Source organism: Nannospalax galili, unplaced genomic scaffold (genome assembly GCF_000622305.1).
Source record: "Nannospalax galili isolate Female #2095 unplaced genomic scaffold, S.galili_v1.0 scaffold846, whole genome shotgun sequence".
NCBI lineage: Eukaryota > Metazoa > Chordata > Mammalia > Rodentia > Spalacidae > Nannospalax > Nannospalax galili.
The window spans coordinates 1,502,312-1,512,450 of record NW_008356458.1 but is presented as its reverse complement, the minus strand read 5'-3'; the positions used below and the strand labels follow the sequence as shown (position 1 = coordinate 1,512,450).

General features: G+C 39.6%; 1 protein-coding gene across 2 annotated transcripts in view; it reads left to right on the top strand.

Annotated features, from left to right (window-relative positions):
- The first annotated feature begins 215 nt into the window (after positions 1-215).
- Positions 216-10,139, top strand: part of Crbn (cereblon) — a 19,678-nt gene continuing 9,754 nt past the window's right edge. The window contains exons 1-6 of one of the 2 annotated variants that reach the window (XM_008854557.3): positions 216-297; positions 723-858; positions 4,340-4,452; positions 5,091-5,293; positions 6,044-6,193; positions 8,386-8,545. In XM_008854557.3, the coding sequence (XP_008852779.1) occupies positions 4,369-4,452; positions 5,091-5,293; positions 6,044-6,193; positions 8,386-8,545 (597 nt within the window). In that variant the 5' untranslated portion in view covers positions 216-297; positions 723-858; positions 4,340-4,368. The remainder of the gene's footprint in view (positions 298-722; positions 859-4,339; positions 4,453-5,090; positions 5,294-6,043; positions 6,194-8,385; positions 8,546-10,139) is intronic. The other variant, XM_008854556.3, reaches the window with a different exon arrangement.

Below are 10,139 nucleotides of genomic sequence, written 5' to 3'. Positions count from 1 at the left end.
GTGCTGTGGACGCCTGGTTGTGGATGCCGGTGGACAATGCTGGGTTCTGGTCTGGTCCTCCTGAGGCATATTCCTGCATCCTTTGCAGATCTTGGCAGGGTTCCTGTGAGCCCCGCTGGAGCCGCCAGGAGGCGCTGTGGCCCCGACGCGCAGCGGCGGAGGCGCTGGGCGGACCCTCCCCTTGCATCCTGGCACCGCCCTGTCCCAGGTTCCTTTGCGGGTAAACAGACATGGCCGACGAGGGAGAGCCTCAGGACGCTGCGCACAACATGGGCAACCACCTGCCACTGCTGCCTGGTAACCTGGGACCCGCGCCCCACAGCGGGTGGAGGGTGAGGCCCGGAGCGGTCCCCGGCAGGACAGCCAGGGACAGCGTCAGGGGCACGAAAGCGGCGAGAAGCGGCCTGTCATCGGCCTCACCCCGCGGCTCTCGGCGCTGCTCCCCGGCTTCCGTCTCCCTGGCCGTGGGGAATGTTAGGGGCGAGGGGCGTTTGTTGCCCAGGGCAGGGATCCTGTCCTCCCCATCCTTATCCCTGCACTTATCCTAAGTGGAAATGCTCTGGAACTGGGCGAGGTGGGGGACCGGACCCCATTAGCAGCCGTTTCTTTTTTCCTGCATGTCTTGTTTTTTAGTAAGACTGACAGCTAATATGTACTAAGCACTAATCACCCTATGCGTCTTCAACTAAATGCTTTGCGTGCATTTCTGCTTTGGTTGTTAGACCTGTCACCTGTTCGTATCTTTGCTTGTGGACGAGAAATTGTGTAGAGATTAAATTTATGGACATTCAGTGACTTGCAGAGTCACCCAGTTGCAGAAACCGGACTCTGAGGCGTGCTGGGTTGTCAGTACAGCTGGTACGTCTTAACTACTCTGTGGAGGCAGTATTTGATGGATGTTCTCAGGTTTGCAGATATATGCTTTCTTCTAAGATACTTAAAAGAGTGGTATTAAAGACTCTTTCCTGTTTACTTTATGGTAGTTTAAACCTTGGCCTCATTGGAGTACTGAATATTAAAAGGGCAGGAAGGAATTATGCTTAACACAGAATTCTGGCGACAAGACAGTATGACTGAGTACATTCCACATATGCCAGGCAATGTGTTAGATTTTGTTGGTATGAAAAATTTATGATACACAAGATTCTACCTAAGGAGTTTCACAATTGAAGTGAGGCTATTGTGTATCATTAGACTCCCAGGTGCAGTTCATTTAGGGCCAGATTAATGGATGCTGTTAGGATTCTTCAGTAGTGTTTCTTTGTTATGCTAGCATGGATCCCAGAGTCTCCCACATCTAGGCAAGCCCTCTACCTGTGAGCTGTGCCCCCCACCTCTCTTACGATTCTTCAGAGGTAGGGACTGTTCAGGGGGGTCAGAGGGATTGAAAAAAAAAATCTTGGGAGGTAGATTTGGAGACACCCAAAAACATACACTTAGAATAATGGTTGAGGAAGGTAAGACTTAGGGAATAGGTTGGTTCTAAATTGTTGGAAAACTTGCATCTTTTGTCATTGGAGTTCAAAGCTTTTCTTGTGAGTTATCAAATGATTTCCAGTTTCAGGTAGTTGCCATGGGAAAGCTGCGCTAAGAGTATTATTGTGTCCCTAGGTGGTAGTGTGGACTGAAGGGGAAAATGCTGGGTGTGTGCCCACCATATAAGAGGCACCTTTTTTGTAAAACAGAGTCAGTAGTTGTTTTAGAAGCTGTCCTAACTGAAGTGGCATAAAAGTAGGTATGTCATCCTTCAACAGAAGAGATTTCAGAGACCTCATCTCTACTGTGAAATGCAGGAGAATGGTGACTAGGAGGAGGAGGACACTAATGTTCTGTTGGCATTCGCGTGGTGCTTCTGCATGACATGAATCAGCAGGCTTCATCCTGGTGACTGTGAACAATCAGTGTGTGGTTTTTCAGTTTAAAAAGTCAGAAATAAGTGGGCCCCGAGATGTTACAGATTAAAATAGCTTTCCAAATGATAAGTTTTATTTCTGGAAAAACACTGGTTTGTCCCAGAATTGAGGTAATGTAAGTTGCTTTGAAGGGTAATTGTCTTTAAGTGCTAAGCAAGTTGCTTAATATTTTAGGTGTGAAGACTCCATGCTGGCCAAATGATATTCCAAGACAAACATAACTGAATGGAAGAAGTGGGGTTCAGCAATATTTATGAGAATAGCTACCATATATAACTTTTATTCACTTAAAAAGTCAGGAGAATGAAAATGTAAATTTTAAAGCTAATTCATCTTTGAGCTAATAGTTCATTTTTAAAGTTGCTGTAGTAGAGGTGAAAGTGGGTCTCTTCAAATGTCAAGTAAAACCTAGGTTTCCAGAGTTATGGATGCAAAAACTTAGATTCAGAATGTTTTTCTTATCAATTTATTTTTTGTTATCTCTTGATGAAACTTCCTGTTCTCAGGAAAAACATGTTAAGAAATGTTAAGCCACTGACTACTACGTATAACTTGAAATAATTATGTTATCCTTTTTGACAAAGCATCATATCTAGGAATCCATAAGAATAAGTATAAAGTCCCAGGCAATTACCTATGGCAAAATCTTTGTATTTTCTCTCAGGGACCTAGTTACAGGTGGTTTGATCTAAATAATGATTTCGTAAAAGAAACAATGACCAATTAGTAATGAAACCTTGGGGATTTAGAAATTTATTTGGGGCATTTAAAAATATATGAATAGAAACAAGACTTAGTGAGTTTTATGAGTTTAGGCCAGTGTTTCCCAACCATGAAACTCTCAGCGCTCCAGCCTGGAGAATTCCTTATGAGATGAGCCTTAATGCAGGATGCCTAACAGCATCCCTGGCTACTCCGGATTCCCAGAGGATTCTTCTAGTTGCGATAATCAGAGATAACCTTCAGACAGTTCCAAATACCATTAAGAGTAAATTCACTGTTGGTTAAGAATCCTAGAATGGGAAATGTACCCATAGTTGTCACAAGAACAGCTGACTCCCACTTGATAGAAGAACCTTTCTCTGTGGTACTGTTTTCTTTTCTTTCTTTCATCTCTGTCATTGGTGACATTAGGTTTTAAAGGTGATCCACTTAGTTTTATAATTTAAAAAATGTCTGGAGAAGTTCTTGAGGTTTTCCTTCAAATATATTTTATGCTTTGTGCTTTATTTTTAAATTTGAAGTTACAAAGCAAAGTTTGTAGAGAATAACTGCAAACATTTCATTTTAAAGATGATCGTGACAGCCACGAAATAGTATCCCTGGAGAGAGCAGTTCCTTCTACCCGGTTCAATCGACAGGCTTTGTTGTTTTAATTAACAAATCTTTGGTTGATTGCTTTGTTTCTTCCTTGCTTTGTTTCTCATGGAGAAACTCTTTACAACTGGAGTTTGAAAGAACCTCATAGATTGTGTCGTCGAGCTTGTCGTTTTTCAGATGAGGAAGCTGAGGTTTTAATCGGGTAGAATTCATTATGTAAGATGTGAAAATTAATTACTGGTGAGAGAGAAGTTTCCCATACAGGAGATTTTCACATCATTTACTTAGCTATTTACCCCGTAAGTCCAGGTGCCCTAATACACATCCTTTTAAATGTAGGCTGTACCTGGTGTCTTGCTTTCAAAGAGGACAGTGTGAAAGGAGGAAAAAAGTCATTTTACTTTACAGTGGAGGAACATGACAACTGTTTCCACAGCCAGGTGATCAAGGTTAACATCATAGGGGTAAGTCAGGTTGACAGCATGTACCCTCAATATAATGTGAGGAAACAGGACGGTCCTTCTCCACCTGACATACATAACCTTGGTATAAGTCTGAGAATTACATCAAGCAGATCCCAACTGAGAGATCCTGTGTAAAATACCTGACATGTACTCCTCAAAATGGTCAAGGCCCTCAAAACCAAGGAAAACTGACCAGCCACCCTGCCAGAGGAGGCTGAGGAACCCCTAAAAATAAAGTGGTATTCGTACAGGAATTGGAGATTAGGAGATTTAAATAAAATTAGATGTTGATTTACTAGTAATGTGCCAATATTGATGACTTAGCTGTGACAAGATACCAATTGAATAGAAGATGCTAACTGTAAGGAAGGTGATGTCTTGGCATACTTGAGCACTATACTGTTTTCCCCCACATTGCTGTAAATCTTAAACTGTCCTAAAGTGGAAAGTGATTTTTAAAAGAGAGGAAAGTCTCTGTGGCAGAAACCAGCCTGAGCCCCAGAGGCTCTCTGCCCCTGCACAGTACTGTGATTGCCAAGTGCTTTGTAAGATCTTCTTTCCTCAAGAAGGCATTTGAAAGGGATCACAGATGTGACTTTTTTATGCATCTCATTTTTTTCTTTTACTATTCTACCTCTGCAGCAGAGAGTGAAGAAGAAGAAGATATTGAAATGGAAGTTGAGGACCAGGATAGCAAAGAAGCCAGAAAACCAAACATCATAAATTTTGACACCAGTCTGCCAACCTCACATACAGTATGTAATTTAGTAACTGACCAAATATAATAGATGTACTTTTGACTGTGGGTAGAAGTTCCTAAATACAAGTGACTGATTTAAGGATTCCTGGATCTTAGCTTACTCTAGAAACTATAAGGATCTGGACCGTTTTCCAGTACATTTTTTAAGCGACTTAGTACTATGTCTTCATGTGATTCTTGGCTGTTTTCTAATATATAAACATAAAAACTTTAATTTTTAACCTGCTAATGCTATATCCTAGTATGAGTCTTTGAGAAACTGTCACCCTCTGTATGATTTTGTTAGTAACTGAGCCATTATGTGTGTTCTCTGTAATACTGGGGTGCCAGGTGCTGTTTTACACAGTCACATGTTATATTTATCAGTTGTTGTATGTGGACACAGAGATACTTCTTGGTCGAAATAAGATAATTTGGACTATAAAACATTAAAGTGTGATTCTTCATAAAAGATTGGGAATTTTTCTCAGTAAGTACATTAAAAATTAGTTTCATGCCATGTGCTTATATAATCAAGTTTATTGTTTAAATAAATGTGTGTTCTGTTTACGTATTTCATTTGACTTGGGTTTTAGTGTGCTAAGCTTGTATGTGTGTTTGGAGTCTGTCATAACTGTATGTGTTCTCCAATAGTATCTGGGAGCTGATATGGAAGAGTTTCATGGCAGAACTTTGCATGATGACGACAGCTGTCAGGTGATTCCAGTTCTGCCCCAAGTGATGATGATCCTGATTCCCGGGCAGACATTACCACTGCAGCTTTCTCACCCTCAAGAAGTCAGTATGGTGCGGAATTTAATTCAGAAAGACAGAACCTTTGCAGTCCTTGCATACAGGTAAAGCACTGGGTAAATCTGCTTCACATATAGCCCTTCCTGTTGTCACAGCCTAGGTCAGCCCTGAAGGCGAAGGAGACTGAAGTTTTGCATGTAAAGGAGATGTTGGATAAGAATGGGAAGTTAAAAACTTGTCCAGTAAAAGTCCAAATTGGAGTATCTTATTTTCATTATTAAGTCAAACATTTACTGCCATACACAATTTAACTGTATGCTTCTTGAAAAACTTTCACTCATTTTATGAAAAACATTCCTAGAATCTGAGCTCCAGAACTGTCTTTATTCAGAGGCAAATGGAGCTTTTATATTTTAATGTAAAAGATTACTAAACGGTGGTTTCTTTTTTCCCCCTCTCAAAACTCACAAGTTGTACCAGTACAAACCAGTGGTAAACTGAAGCTGTCCTTGAAGTCATCCATGGCAAATGGCAGGAATGTGTTGTAGAGGCAGGAAAGGAAAGCAGGAAGCCCTCTCCATATACACAGCAGCAGTCACCATGCGCTAAGAAGGTGAAAGAATGTTCGGCTTGGGAAAGGACAGTTTAAAAGTCTTTCAGTCTTAGGTCATTTCAGTGACTACAGTGTCTACTCTCACGCTGCAACTTTCAAGTTGTACGTCCAGGCGCCTCCTTGTAGAGCAGCTTTGCAGTGAGGGTTGGTTACTATATTGTTTTTCCATTCATATTGCTTTGGCAGTTTTGCATATTTAAAAGCCAAATGTTAAAAACTCCTTTTAAACTTTATCTTGAAGTAATGTACAAGAAAGGGAAGCACAGTTTGGAACCACAGCAGAAATATATGCCTATCGAGAAGAACAAGAGTTTGGAATCGAAGTAGTGAAAGTGAAAGCAGTTGGGCGGCAGAGGTTCAAAGTCCTTGAGCTGCGAACACAGTCAGATGGGTAAGAAACTCTGAATGTTTTATTGCTTTGAGAACATCTTACTATGAGATGGCTTTGTGGTCCTTTACTTTTACTGACCCCTTGTATTTTGTAACTTTTTACTAGTTGTCTTTGCTTTCTAAGGTGTAGGCCAGTAGTTTCCAACCTTCATGTTTATCCTAACCACAGCTTCCATCTCCCAGCCCTAGGATGTGATTTAATGTGGGGTAAGGCAGTTTTCAAAGTTATCTGAGGTGACTCATATCCCTCCAGGTTTAAGAAGGGTACTGTGAACTCCAAGGGATGAGGCATTTGGGCCACAGTTTCTTTGGGATGGAAGACCTTTGCAGAATTAAGATGGTGAGGCCAAAAGCTTCTGAGCCTGTGTCTCACCAGGACAGCCATGCTCTCTGACAGCCCATGTCTCACCAGGATAGCTATGCTGACAGCCCGTGTCTCACCAGGACAGCTATTCTGTCGGCAGCCCGTGTCTCACCAGAGCAGCTGTGCCATGAGCACCTATGCACTGCTGCACCTGTGCTGTATTCAAGAGCACTGTTTGTAGCTTTTGCAGTGTGAATTTTCTGTCCTCCAGAGATGTCTTACATGAGTAATCTGCTGTCTCTGCACATTGTAAAGTTTAGAAGTTCTTTGAGTGCAGTGTGGTGCAGTTCACATGGTTATTTTTTCAGAAGATCAAAGAATATTATGGTTTGTTTGGTTGCTGTTATTTGGTTGGTTAGTTTGGTTTTGGCTAAATTCAGTTTTCTTAATCTATCTTGGAAAAGGACATGAAATAAAACCAAGCATTTGTCTTGATATGCAGTGTCATATCTTAAGGGGCCAGTTCCCTCTGGCACATATGAAGCCCTAATAAAGTTTTAGATTTGTGGGTTCTTCCTAGTCTTAGGGAATTGGTCATTGGTCTGTAGTTAAAGTTGAAAATTCTGTCAGACTTCTCTGCAGTATGATATCACAGCACAGGAAGGTTTGAGGATTTTAAGACTCAGTAAGAACATGAGCTACATGAGGGCAAGAATTTGTTGTTGTCAGTTCTGTTTACCTAGTAAGCACCTGTAAATACTCATCATGAAAGTGCAGGTGGGTCAGGCAGCATTTTGTGACAATAAATTGTGTAAAGGAATATCATATGGAGTTTCTGGACTTGGGGGGCTTCATTCTTTCCTGATATTTCCTTCCAGAGCATTCATTGTGCAAACTTGTAACTTTTACAGGGCTGTATGCCTGACTTCCTCAGATGGGCTGCTGGAGAACAGTAACTGAAGCTTACTTATAGTCCATGTTTAGGACATAATGTTCCATGAATGAGTGGAACAGGGATCTCTTGAGGGTTCTTTATTGTGGTAATTAGCTGGCTGCTTTGTTACTGTGGATTTTGCTAACAGCTCCATTTTTAAATTCTTGTCTACATAGTAACACCATTTTGATTATCTTCTAATATTTTCTAGAAACTATAAAAGTAAATTGCCTTGGAGAAAGTGTACTTCTCTGGCTATGTGACTTCAATATTTGGTTGTGTAAAAACAGAACACAAGATGGCAGTAGGTCACTTTCTGAAAATAGGTCAAGGAACAGAGTTTTCCTCTAGTGAAGTTTGACTCTAGTAAAGACTGACATCAAACTGACACGGTTAGACAAGCCTTGGGAAGGGGAATTTGCACCAGTATTCCACAGACCTACTATACTAAGACCTCTCAAAGAAATGTGTTGGTCTCAATTTTTAATATCCTCCACTCCCTGTCCTTATAAATAGGTTTGTTTCCTCCACCTGAATGTCTGATGACAAAGAATGTGAGAGGCAGGCAGCCTAGAGAGTGGGGAGGTGGAGGGTTGGAGTACCTAAGAATGCCTAAAAGTTAGAAATGTCAACATAATTAGTAGTAGCCTCTATGGTGATTTTTAAAAAAAATAAACATTCTATTTCCTTTATGTCTGAATATTTATCTGAAATGTAAAATATTTTTTGATTCCTCAGACTGAAAATCTGTACCTTAAGTTAGTAACTACTATGATTTATTAAATGAAGTTATCTTCTGAAAATGCCTTATATATTAATATTAGCATTTGGTAGATTGGATTAAAAAAGGAACTTGAAAAAGTCTTAGTATTTAAAATTGTCCTTAGTATCAAGACATTTGCAGTTGAGTTAGTTACCTAAAATTGAACCACATTCTTGATTCTCTGTATTTTAGAATCCAGCAAGCTAAAGTCCAGATTCTTCCAGAGTGTGTGCTGCCATCGACCATGTCTGCAGTTCAGCTGGAATCACTCAATAAGTGCCAGATGTTTCCTTCAAAACCTGTCTCTTGGGAAGACCAATATTCATGTAAATGGTGGCAGAAATACCAGAAGGTGAGACAGTCATTTATGACTCTTCTAGAATTAAAGACCGGCTGCTTTTTTTCCTGCTTTAAGAAAGAATCTCAGCTCTCATGATTCATTTTCTAAACACCTTCTGTTGCAGAACTAATGCTGCATCTGATCATAACTGAAGCTTCTAAAAGTTTTGCAGGGAAATATTTATGAAAAAGCAGCTTGTAATAGTAGTAAAGTGTCAACAGTTGTTACATATTCTTGATACTGTTTATCATTTATGTGTTAATAGCTTTTGGTTTTTAATGACATAAGAAACTTCTAAAAGTATGATCAGTCACACTTTTGCTATTCAGTATGTTACTTTAAGGAAAGGTTTCATTTGGGATAGCACTCAGTGATAGTAGAAAAGTAGAATATTAGCCTTCCAGACTTTTGCTAGGAAAGCTTTTTAGTAGTTTGTAAGAAGCTGTTAACCACACACAAAAAAAAATGGACTTAGAGTAGGTTCTGTTAAAAGTACTGCTTGATTGTGGCTTAGAATGTAACTCAGTAGTTGAGTTCTTGACTAGTGTACTCAAGGCCCTGGGTTTGATTCCCCAGCACTGGGAAAAAAAAAAAAAAAGCTTGTTTAGACATTACTTCCTAAGAAGTATTTCCTTTGACTAAATGATTCTTTCTCTTAGAGAAAAAAAAAAAAAAAGATACCTAGCTTTAGATATAAAATATGGTTCCCCAATGTGTAATTTTTACATAAAGGAAAAGTGTACTAATTCCTAAATTTAGAATAAGTTGGCTTTTTGATACTTTAAAAATACACAAAGATTGTTTCAGTTATAACCATAAAAATCCTCTTGATCATCCCTTACTCTGCGTCAGGGTAGTGTGAGGGTTTGTAAATAATGTGGTGTCCTAAATTAATGCAAATTAGTATGGAGTTTCCATGAAAGGGCCTCATGCTCTAGTCAGTGTACTACCATGTTTAATGTTCTTTGGGTAAAATTCGTAACTTCCAGAGTTTTATGCAGAATGGGTGCTTGATGGTCTCATAACTGTTAGGCTGTGTGGGCAATTTTTGTCTTGTTTTTCTGCATTTTAGTTAACCGTTCATGCATAGTGCAGTATCCTTTAGTGAGTGTTTCCACCAAGATCCTAATAAAAAGTATTAATTAGACTGCTTAAACACAAAGGAGCCCTAGAAGTAATCTTTTGAAAGTTTAACAATTATCACTGACTGCCATAAGCCATAGGCAACCTTGGTGTATCTGTGTAGTACTTCCCTTTTCCAACTTAATGCAGACATTTTCAATGACTTACCATTATTTATTAGTAGAACAGAGGGAAATTTTGCTCACATGAAAATTTTAAGCATATTGTTAGAATGTTAAGAGTATGTCAAAGATAGCTGGATGAAAGTTTAACAATTATCACTGACTGCCATAAGCCATAGGCAACCTTGGTGTATCTGTGTAGTACTTCCCTTTTCCAACTTAATGCAGACATTTTCAATGACTTACCATTATTTATTAGTAGAACAGAGGGAAATTTTGCTCACATGAAAATTTTAAGCATATTGTTAGAATGTTAAGAGTATGTCAAAGATAGCTGGATCAGTATGTGAACACAAAGGAGT